The sequence below is a fragment of the Cannabis sativa genome, chromosome 6, assembly GCF_029168945.1.
Source record: "Cannabis sativa cultivar Pink pepper isolate KNU-18-1 chromosome 6, ASM2916894v1, whole genome shotgun sequence".
NCBI classification, from domain to species: domain Eukaryota; kingdom Viridiplantae; phylum Streptophyta; class Magnoliopsida; order Rosales; family Cannabaceae; genus Cannabis; species Cannabis sativa.
The window spans coordinates 42,931,014-42,943,467 of record NC_083606.1 but is presented as its reverse complement, the minus strand read 5'-3'; the positions used below and the strand labels follow the sequence as shown (position 1 = coordinate 42,943,467).

Genomic DNA, 12,454 nt, shown 5'->3' with positions numbered 1-12,454 from the left:
TTTTTAAAAGATTGCAGTTGGGAGAAGCAAAGCCAACCACGGTAACTCTACAATTGACAGATCGATCACTAGCTCATCCTAAGGGAGTTATTGAGGATCTGTTAGTCAAGGTTGACAAGTTCATATTTCCAGCTGATTTTATTGTTCTGGATATGGAAGAAGATAACAATGTCCCAATCATACATGGGAGACCATTCTTGGCAACTGGCCAAGCTTTGATCGATGTTCAGAAAGGTGAATTAAAGCTGCGAGTCCAAGGAGAAGAAATGGTTTTTAATGTGTTAAAGGCAATGACTTACCCAAAGGCAAGTGATAACTGTTACTTTGTTGATCTGATTGATACAATTGTGAGTGAGAAAAAGTTGATAGATGATCCTTTAGAACTGAGTTTAATTGAAGATGATTTGATGGAGCAAGAGGGAAAAGAAGTAATGGGTTATGTTAAATGGCTTGATTCCTATGGGCCATTAAACAGAAAGTATTATGAAGAGTTGGGAGTAGTACCAAAAGAGCTTGTGCCATCTACTGAAAAACCTCCAGAGCTTGAGTTGAAGGTGCTTCCTAGTCATCTACGATATGAGTTCTTGGGAGAAGATAAGAACCTACTAGTTATAGTGTCAGCCTCACTTTCTGTTGTGGAAACTGATAGATTGCTCAGAGTACTTCGGGCGCACGGCAAGGCTATTGCATGGACACTGGGTGATGTCAAGGGAATCAGTCCCTCAACTGTGATGCATCGAATTCTGATGGAAGAAAATGCAAAACCAACAATTGATGCTCAACGTAGGCTAATCCACCTATGAAGGAAGTTGTCAGAAAGGAAGTGGTCAAGTGGTTTGATGTTGGAGTGGCCTACCCCATCTCAGATAGTAAATGGGTTAGTCTGGTGCAAGTAGTTCCAAAGAAAGGGGGGATGACAGTAATTAAGAATGAGAAGAATGAGTTGATTCCCACAAGAACAGTTACTGGTTGGAGAATTTGTATTGATTATCGAAAACTCAACAAAGCAACCCGAAAAGATCACTTCCCCTTGCCCTTCATTGATCAGATGCTAGACAGATTGGCGGGGCAAGAGTATTACTGTTTTCTTGATGGCTACTCTGGATACCACCAAATAGCCATAGCACCTGAAGATCAGGGAAAGACTACTTTCACATGTCCTTATGGTACTTTTGCTTTTAGAAGAATGCCATTCGGGCTATGCAACGCTCCTGCTACATTTCAAAGGTGTATGATGGCTATCTTTTCGAACTTAATTGAATCTTGCATTGAGATCTTTATGGATGATTTCTCGGTCTTTGGTTCGTCATTTGATCATTGCTTAGAGAATTTGGAGAAGGTGCTAATCAGATGCAAAAAGTCAAACTTGGTTCTAAACTGGGAGAAGTGTCACTTTATGGTGAAAGAAGGAATAGTTTTGGGACACAAGATTTCAAAAGCAGGAATTGAGGTGGACAAAGCTAAAGTGTCAACAATAGAGAATTTGACACCCCCGGTTTCTGTGAAAGGAGTAAGGAGTTTCTTGGGTCATGCTGGTTTCTATCGACGATTCATTCAGGACTTCTCAAAGATCTCTAAACCCTTGTCCAGTTTACTTGTTAATGGCGTACCTTTCGAGTTTGGAGATGAATGCTTAAAGGCATTCCAAGTTCTTAAAGAAAAATTGATTTCAGCACCAATAGTTACATTACCGAATTGGGAGTTGCCCTTCGAATTGATGTGTGATGCAAGTGACTATGCAATTGGAGAGGTCTTGGGTCAAAGGGTTGACAGGGTGTTTCACACAATCTACTATGCTAGTAGAACCCTGAACGATGCTCAACTGAATTATGCCACAACAAAGAAAGAGATGTTGGCAATGTGTTTGCATGTGATAAGTTCCGCCCCTATCTAATTGGGAATAAGGTTGTAGTCTACACAGATCATTCTGCAATTAAATACCTTATGACCAAGAAGGATGCAAAGCCAAGATTGATTCGATGGGTACTTCTACTCCAGGAGTTCGATATAGAGATAAAGGACAAGAAGGGCACTGAAAAACTGGTAGCAGATCATCTGTCAAGACTAGAGTTGGAAGAGAGCCATCATGCAAAAGAGGTACAGATAAATGAGCAATTTCCTGATGAACAACTCTTTAGTGTGAGGGAAAACCTAATGGTACCGTGGTATGCTGATTATGTCAACTTCTTGGCTGCTAAAATAACTCCTCTTGAGCTTTCTCGTCAACAATTAAAGAAGTTCTTTTCTGAAGTGAAGCATTATTATTGGGAAGAGTCAATCCTTTACAAGCACTGTGTTGATCAGATAATAAGAAGATGTGTGCCTGAAGAGGAGATGTACTCGATTCTCAACCATTGTCATGCTTTACCATGTGGGGGACATTTCAGTGGAACAAGAACTGCTCCAAAGGTGTTGCAGAGCGGATTCTTTTGGCCAACACTTTATAAAGATGCAAATACTTTTGTGAAGGCATGTGATCGTTGTCAGCGCACTGGTAATATCTCAAGGAGAAACGAAATGCCTTTGACAGGAATCTTGGAAGTGGAATTGTTTGATGTGTGGGGGATAGACTTCATGGGTCCTTTTCCTTCATCTTTTAGCAATCAGTACATCTTATTGGATGTGGATTATGTGTCGAAATGGGTTGAAGCTGCAGCAACACCACAAAATGACTGTAAAACAGCTCTCCGCTTCCTTCAAAAGAACATATTCACTCGATTTGGTACTCCCTGAGCAATCATAAGTGATGAAGGGAGTCACTTCTGCAACAAACATTTTGAAGCACTTCTTTTGAGATATGGTGTTTGTCACAGAATTGCTCTACCGTATCATCCGCAGAGTCATGGCCAAGCTGAAATTTCTAATCGGGAGATAAAGATGATTCTGGAGAAAACAGTGCAGAGATCAAGGAAAGACTGGTCAAGAAAGTTAGATGATGCACTGTGGGCGTATAGAACAGCATTCAAGACGCAAATCGGGATGTAACCATATCGGTTGGTGTTTGGAAAGGCTTGTCATCTACCGGTGGAATTAGAACACAAGGCGTATTAGGCTATGAAGACTCTCAACATGGATTTGAAAGCTACAGGAGAGAAAAGATTACTGCAATTGGATGAACTGGAGGAGTTTCGGAATGAGCTTACGAGAATGCCAAGATCTACAAGGAGAGAACCAAAAAGTGGCATGACCGAAGCTTAGTCAGGAAGGAATTTCAACCTGGGCAACAAGTTTTACTTTTTAATTCAAGGTTGAAATTGTTTCTTGGTAAGCTAAAGTCAAGTTGGTTAGGGCCATTTACAGTTGTCAAAGTGTTTCCTTATGGAGCGGTGGAACTGTAAGGTGAAAGCCCCGAGACTTTCAAAGTTAACGGGCAGCGGTTAAAGCTCTACTTTGGAGGTCAATTTGACCAATCCAAGTCCGCCATGATTCTAGCGCCACTATGAAGAGCTCAGTCAACGTCTAGATGAGTGACGATAAAGACAGTGCTAATTAGGAGGCAACCCAAATTTTCTTGATGTTTTAGTTGAACTTTCATTTGTTTGAGTTGTTATTTTTATTTCTCTTCTTAGTTTATGCTTATTGAACTGGTAAACTCAATTTTGGTTTTCTTTAAAATTTTGTAGTGTATATGAAAAAAAAAAAAGAGAAAAGAAAAAAAATTTCGGGTTCGGCCCAGTGGCCGCGGCGAGATACATGTGGCCGCGGCCATAGAGACTGGATAGAAAGACCATTTTTTCGAAGGCATCTCGCCACGGCGAGATATAAACTAGCCGCGGCCAGAGTGTCAGACGGGTCTATAAGAGGTAAAAAATCACACAATTTCAAATTAAATTCCTTCTCAACCCTAACAACAACACCACCGAAAAAACCTCTCTTCTAACCATTTTTCTCCATCTCATCTTATTCTAACCCTTTTCCCTTTAAATCTAACCATAATCTTTCATCCCAAACCATCCTAAAACATTATTCCTCTCATCAAACACTCTCTTCCTTTCAAAATCAACCCCAAATCCCTAAAACCTCACCCAAATTTCAAAAACCACTATTCATCTTCTTCTTCCTCAAGAACTTCAAGGTTTCCTTCAATGGAGGTTGAATAAAGTTGGATTCTCATTTAGGTAATAATTCTCAAACTCTCTATACAATTATAAGTGGTTAATTTTTGTTGGAGAACTTTGGAATTTTAGTGTGAATTTTTGGGATTGTGTTCAATACATTATTGGATAAAGTTGTTTGTGATTAGGAATTGAGTTATTTGTGATTGGGTTGTTACCCGGGAAGTGAATTTTTTAAAGGGGAAGTGATGCCAAAATTTCCATAAATTTTTGAGTGTTAGACTTTTTGGTGAGATGGGTCCTAAAAGAGCTAGAGTGAGTGAGAAAGGGGGAGCCTCATCATCCAACCCACCTAGGGGTCGCTCCAATGTTGATAGAGCGAGGTTTGTGAATATGGAGGCCCAAGAGCGATTTTTGCAATTAAAAGATAGACCTTTCATTGAAGATAGGGGGATAGATATTGGTAACCCGAGCCAAACTACAAACATCCCTCCTGTATTTGCGCCCATCAGAGAGCAAATCCTAAATAGGCGTTGGACTAAGTTTGTGGATGTCACTGAGCACAGCAACCAAACCTTAGCTATAGAATTCCTAGCCAACTGGCCAGAAAGAGAGGATGACAAGGTCAAAGTTAGGGGGGTTAGAGTGCCTGTTTCCACAGCCTCCATTCATGCTATTTATGACCTACCGACCTTCACTATAGAATAGCAACCATTGAGACAGCGACTTCGAGCAAGGAGCTTGAATTATGAGGACATCGCTGAAACCTTAGGTTATCCAGGCCTTAGGTTCCATGAATTTAGTGGAGAACCGTACCAGTTGTTTCGGTGTGAACTTAACCCGGTAGCCAAGGCATGGCTATACTTTGTTAGTGCAAGGTTGGTCCCAAAATAACATTATTCCGATGTTCAGATCGACAGGCTTAAATTTGTTTATGGAATTATGAAGGGGTACAACTTCAATGTGGGGGACATAGTTAGAGTGACTTTTGATATGATGGTTGAGGGCTCTTGTGGAGGTGGACTTGCGCTTGCTGATATTATTACCACCTTGTATGAGGCACATGGAGTACCACAGTACTCTTATGATACCAAAGCAGCGCCACAACGCAGTATCACCCTGTCCACAGTGCTTCGATTCAAACCACCGCACCCTCATGGTCAACCACCAGCTCAACGAGATCCTCATGCAAGAGAACAAGAGGAGCATGAAGACATTGTACCGCCACGTATTGCTGGGCCTCTCGACCCAGCCATGCAATACACTCATGATCAACTGAATTATCTAATTCAGCAAAACATGCACATGCAAAATTACATGGCCCAAAGGAGTGTTTTTGATGAGCAGCAGGTGGCCCAGTTGAACACGCTAATCACGAGGATGAATGTCGGTGTGGACGAACCTAACTACTTTGCCATGCCACCACGCTACAACCCCTATGATCAGCCACCTTCGCCAATACCCTTCGAATGGGGCTCAGGTAAGTTTCTCTCATCCAGTTTTATTTTCACACATTGGGGACAATGTGCATCTTTAGTTTGGGGGGAGAAACTTAATTTTTTTCAGTTTTTTTCAGTTCATTTCAGTCCTTTTCGTTTTGTTTTTAGTTAGTTTTTTTTTAGTGTCGTGTGTTGATAGCTAAGTTGGAAGATTGATTAAACCACTGTTATTCACTGGTGCAATGGATTAAAATCTTAACTGTTTGCTTGACTCATAACTGTTTGAATTAAATTGGATGTGTATTAGAAGGTTGTTCATGTAGATGTAAAACATTTGTTTTTGACGCATATCACTTGTGTTCTATTTGGATTGTGGAATGATTGACTTGACATGGAATAGAATTTGTTTGGCATACTCTCTTGAAGGGAAATCCTTAACGCTTTTTGTTTGGAAAATGATTTAGGCAAGTTTTCTTTGGATCGATTGAGCCTGTCAAGCCTACCGAAAACGTTTTATCCTAGTATACCCAAAGTTGAGCCTTAGCCTATTCTAAAAATTTTCACCACTTAACTAAGCTGAATTCATTATCTTTAACTACTTTTACCCTCAACATACCTTATTATGCCATAAGCCTTTAAGCAAGTTTGGGGGGGGGGATAAATTGTTGTAAGTGGGGGAATAAATTTTGCAGTAAGAGATTGAAAAAAAAATAGTTGTTATGTGTTGTGCCTCTATTGAGAAAAAAGAGAGAAGAAGAAAAAAAAAAAGTAAATGCGATAATTTCTTCTTGAGAATTAATTGTGAACAATTGGGTAGGCACATAGAAAAAAATTGCAATCTCTTACTATCTTCTTTGGGGTATATGAAAAAAAAATGGATAAGTGTGGGTACTTGTTTGGTATAATTGTGCTTATGGTATAAGGTAGCTTAAATGACTTTTCACCTACCCGTGTACCTAAGCCATGTTGTTATAACCGAAAAAGACCTATTGATTCCGAAGAAAAAGTTGTCAACATTAGTGGAGAGGGGTATGTCATCCAAACTTATTGAACATGGGTTAGCGGAATGTCAGAAAGTGTAGAATGTTTGTGATATGAATGTCAAATGAAATGTTTTGTGTTTGTATGAATTGCTTACTTCTGAATTGTGCATCCAAGTTAGTTCTTAGAGTTATCGAGTTAAAATTCTGGTTATTGATTGCTTGAAGTTGTGCAGGTGGTGGTAGCAGTTCAATCGTTGGAAAGTTTAGTTATCTACTGCATTGTGTTTTTTTTAGTTTGAGTCTTAGCTTTACTGGGGGCGAGTAAAGATTCAGTTTGGGGAATTTGTTAGGCTATTTTTAGCTTATATTTCGGATCGATTTTATGTTCGCTTTTTACTGTTTTATGACGGAATTACGCTTGTTTTCTATGTTTTCAGGTTCTTAGGAATAATAGAGGTCTCGGGATGCAAAAGTCCAATAAAAGACGAGTTGAGCCAAGAAAAACACCAATTTGAGGTGTGATGCACTTCTGGCTGCGGCTAGATTAGTGTGGTCGCGGCTAGATCATGAAGGCAGAAGCCCATGCATTTGAAGCTCCAGTCGCCGTGGCGAGATACACCCTCGCCGCGGCCATATAGAAACAACAGAGACGTATTTTTAAACGTCTATCTGGCCGTGGCAAGCTACAACTTGGCCGCGGCGAGATCCCGTACGGCCCAGGGGTAAAATTGTCCGAGGAACCTTAAAATTCACATATAAATAGAAAACTGCGATTGGAAATCAGAGGAAACGATTTGGGAGACCTAAAACGCAGTAGAGAGGGACAGGAAGAGCAGAGTAATTCAAAGTGAAGATCCAGAATTCATCCACCAACAGTTTCTTTCTCTATTCCTCTTTAATTTCTTTATGTTGAATATTGTCATAGGAATGGTTATGGATTTATTTCTGAACTAAATTTCCCATTTAGGGAGGATGATGAATGTTGTTTAATGTTTTTGCCTAGTTAATGCATAATTGCCATTCCTCCATTCTTGTTTGTGAAATTATCTTTATTTGTGTTTAATTTCATGTTTAAGATTGATCACCTTGTGCATGTTCTATGATCTCAATTCAAAATCTAAAAAGTGAGAATTGAGAATGCTAAAATTAGATAATCGATGTTCTATGTGAAACGAGAGTATTCACATGACTTATGTGACAAATAGATTATTGCTTAATGTTGATTTCATGTGAGTTTAATTAAGAGATTAGTTAGAGAACATGTGATTTAGAACCTAGAAGATCTGAAAAGAGCTAGGTTAATTTATAATCTGTCATTCACTTCAAGAAGAGGATAGCAATTAGGCATTAACAATTGGGTAAACAAACAATAGGATTCTCCTCCTTATTATCTCATCTTGCTCAACTTTCAATTGTGTTATTAAGTTTTCTGAATTACTTTCATTCTTTTTCAATCATAAATACTTTTGATTTGCCAAATAGAATTATAAGTATAGTTTAGTAGTAATTAATCCAATTCCCTGTGGTTCGACCTCACTTGCGTGAGTATACTACTTCATTGCGTGCACTTGCGTATTAATTAATAATTTTCGTAACATTGGTCTGTAGGGTCAGTCATCAGTCCATGAAGCAGCCAGAGTGACGAACTCGTGTATAAGAGCCATTAGTCCGTGGGTGTAAGGGCCCAATGGAGGCTTGAAGCGGGGACGTTACAGAGTTGAGTCGTATAGCTTCTTACATAGGTCCTTTTATGGTAGATATTGGGGCACAGACTCCTTTTTTCTATATTTTCAGAGAAAGAGAATTAGTATATGACCTATTTGAAGATGTCACCGGTATGAGAATGATGCATAATTATTTTCGTATCAGAGGAGTAGAGGTTGATTTACCTCATGGCTGGATAGATAAATATTTAGATTTTTGCTATTATTTTTTAACAGGAGTTATTGAATCTCAAAAACTTATTACACGAAATCTTATTTTTTAGAACGAGTTGAAGGAGTTGGTATTATTAGGAGAGTTGGATGTAATAAATTGGGGTTTATCAGGCCCAATGCTGCGAGCTCTGGAATACAATGGGATCTTCGTAAAGTGGATCATTATGAATGTTATGATGAATTTTGGGAAGTACATTGGCAAAAAGAAGGGGATTTGTTAGCTTGGTATCTAGTTTAAATTGGTGAAATGATAGAATCCATAAAAATTATTCAACAGGCTTTAGAAGGAATTCCAGGGGGCCATATGAGTCCAAAAGGTTTATCGATCCCAGGGTGTGTAGATCCATAATAGACAAATAGAAATTATTGTCTGTCAAATAACATCAAAAGTGGTGGTTTCAGAAGATGGAATGTCTGATGTTTTTTTACCCGGAGAACTTATTGGATTGTTGGGAGTGGAACGAACGGGGCGTGCTTTTGAAGAAGCAATTTGTTACCCAGCTATATTATTGAGAATAACAAAAGCATCTCAAAATACTTAAAGTTTCATATCCGAAGTGAGTTTTTAAGAAACTGCTCGCGTTTTAGCAAAAGCCGCGTAATGCGATCGTATCAATTGGTTGAAAGGTCTAAAAGAAAATGTTGTTCTAGGGGGGAATGATACTCATCGGTAGGGCTGAGCATCGGTTGATTTGGTCAGTTTTTTAACAAAAAAAAATCCGAAATTCAGTTTTCGATTTGGATTGGTTCAATCCGAAAACCGACCGACCAGTCCAGAAAACATCCTTAAAACCGACCAATGTGAACCGTGGTTTGGTCGGTTAAAACCGACCAAATTGATTTTTTTTTTTGTAAAATATAATAAAATTTATTTTATAAGCACATTAATACAAACTCTAAATACATCATTATATATTTTACAAGTCCAACCATACAAATTATAATGTCTAGTTAAAAGTTCAAACTCTAAAACACAACATAATACAACACAAATCAAATATAACTTATAAGTCCAAAAAAAAATTATTCCAAAACCACTCAAGCATTAAAACAATATAGAAATTGGAGTCCAAACTCCAAATCCAACAAGCAACCATGATCCCACTTTGTATATCCCACTAGCTCATTCATTGCACTGTATCACACAAAACAAAACAAAAAATATATTGAGGATATCACTTATCAGTGTCACTATGCAATATTTTATCTCATGATCTAATGAATAAAGTTCACTTGAAGTAAGATACGTAAAAAGTAAAAAATAATAAAAACACAAAGTGACACAGAAATATGAAATGTGTTGTTTTGTGACTTCCATAGGCTTATAGCTAGACTCATATAGTCATATAGCTATAGTGGCAGTATATAGTGATAGTGACCCTCTCCAACTACAAGTTTATAACCCATATAACGAAGGAAACTTTCAAAGGCTGTTTTATATATGTTTTTGTATATGTGGAAAGGTTCTGATGTGGTGAGCTAGAGAACCAAGCAATCTTAGTTTGCCGCAAGCATCTTTTCATTTGTATTTTTTTAATTCTTTTTCACTATTACATACATATACATATATTCTTATCAAAGCATTTCGTATCTCTGTCTGAAAAAAAAAAGTTGGGTGTGTGAGAGTGCTAAGTGAATCAACATATATGCTTTCTGTAAAGATGAATAAAGCTTGAAAGTAAGAATTCAATTTTTTGTTAATTACCTTGAGATTTTAGTTGATTTTTTCTATCCCATTTCCACTTCCAGAAGCATTGTCAAGATTCTCAACAGTAGTAATACATGATCCATCACCTAAAAAAAATTCATTAACATAAAATTTAACATCTACAAAATAATTTCAATTAATAATTAATATATAAGGTTGAGTAATTTGTTACCTGGAATAACTTGTTCACATGTCTCTAAACCTTCAATTTCATCCATGTATTGTCAAAGTACAATAGGTTCCTCATACTCACAAGTATACCAATTCTTAGAACAAATTAAAGCCTCCACCATCCTCGGAGATAAAGAACTCCTAAATGCATCTAGGATTCTTCCACCTGTAGAAAAGGCTGATTTAGATGCTACTGTAGACATTTGAACAGCCAAGACTTCCTTTGCCATACGAGCAACAACTGGATATTTGAATCCATTCTGCTTCCACCATTGGAGAATATCCAATGTAGGATCAAGCTTCTCACGACGATCATTCAAGTAGTATTCAAGATCATCTTCTTCAATGTCGTCACTAAGTTGTAGCTGCCCAAGAAGAAATGATTCTGTAGTTGCACTAATAACAGGCTCAGATGGTTGAGATGAGATACTTGAGACTGAGATTGAGATGGTTGAGCTTGGGATTGTTGAGCTTCAAATGGCTGAGTTGTTTGTTGTTGTTTATAAAACACATATAACTGTGCCAATGTATCGGTGACCAACTTCATTATTTTTTCAGCCTCACTTGGATTGTACACAAATCTAAAACCTCGATTAACAACCTCTAATTTATACTTCGGATCAAGGATATTGGCAATAAATGTTAACATATTTAGCTTTTTAATCCTTCCCCAATACTTGTCATATTTCCGCTTCATACTAATAGCCATAGTTCCTAATAAAGTATCAGGACTAGAAGCCATAGTAGTCAAATCAGCCTGTACTTTCAAAATATCTGGAAGGAATAGATTGGATGTGACATATAATGACCCACTAAACCGATTATTAAGATCATAGAATCTCTTCAAAAACTGACAAATACTCCTGCTTTTTCCCAATCTAGATTACTTGACGGACCAGCCATTCTTTCTTCATCAAAGTACCTTGTGTAGTTTGCATCTCCTTCTAAATTGTCAAAAGCCTTCTTGAATTTTATAGCAGCTTCTAACATCATGTAGGTGGAGTTCCATCTAGTAACAATATCTAAGCATAAAAAGGCTTTTGATTCAATATTTTCATCCATACAACTTTCTTTAAACCTTTTCAGTCTAGCTGGAGATGACCTCACATATCTCACCGCATTTCGAATACTTGAAATTGCTTCATTCAACTTTTTCAAACCATCACTTACTATCAAATTCAAGATATGAGCCGAACACCTCATATGAAACATTTCACCATTTAGTGGAACTGTATTATCCTTTTCCAACAAGTTCCCCTTCAATTTTCTTAGTGCAACATCATTTGAAGAAGCATTGTCAACTGTCACTGCAAATACTTTGGAGATACCCCACTCATTAAAACAATTTATCAACTCTTTTCCCACAAGGTCCCCTTTATGGCTAGGAACCTGAATAAAGTTGATAATCCTCTTCTGCATTTTCCAGTTGTCATCAACCCAATGTGCAGTCAAGCACAAATAAGAAATATTTTGGATTATTGTCCAACAATCGGTTGTCAGGGATACTCTATGTTGTGCCAACATTGCCTTTAGTTCTTTTTTTCGATCCAAAAACAATTGATAAATATCTCTCGCCACAGTGAACCTTGATGGGAATTGGAAATCGTCAAAAAAAAGTTTGATAAGCTTTTGAAATCCTTTTCCATCAACGTGTGGAAAAGGTAACTCATCCATGATGATATATTCAGCTATTGCTTTCCGAACTAGGTTTTGATTAAATCTTAATGGCAGCCCACTTGAAGCAACTTCTTCTTCATTGCAAGTTGTTATTTTCTTTTTAGTAAATCTATCGATAGTAGATTGTTGCCTTTTATTTTGTTCAACCCAGTCACTAAAAGGATATTTTTTACATTTTCTCTCCACATGCGCCCATAATATGCCGGTCCCGTTCAACTTTGTATCTGTCGCATAATCGGTACCACAATAATTGCAAGCAGCCCTTGGCTTCCCGGGATCACAATCTGGCAACATAGTGTAATGATCCCAAACACTAGATGTTTTCTTTCCAATTCTTTGCTTCTTTTCCGGTCTTCCATTCACTTTTTCATTTTCACATCCCTCTTTTTCTTTGTCTTTCTCCTTGTCTTTTTCATTTTCCTTGCTCTTGTCCTTGTCTTGCATTTGACGATCATTTCTCTTCTTCCATTCCCTTTTCTTCTTT

The 12,454-nt window shown here is 37.8% G+C and overlaps 1 protein-coding gene across 1 annotated transcript; it reads left to right on the top strand.

Annotated features, from left to right (window-relative positions):
- The first annotated feature begins 1,944 nt into the window (after window positions 1-1,944).
- LOC133039263 (uncharacterized) lies at window positions 1,945-2,985 on the top strand. Its single transcript, XM_061118113.1, has 3 exons — window positions 1,945-2,494; window positions 2,601-2,722; window positions 2,839-2,985. The coding sequence occupies exons 1-3, from the start codon at window positions 1,945-1,947 to the stop codon at window positions 2,983-2,985; spliced, it is 819 nt and encodes a 272-aa protein (XP_060974096.1).
- The last annotated feature ends 9,469 nt before the right edge of the window (window positions 2,986-12,454 follow it).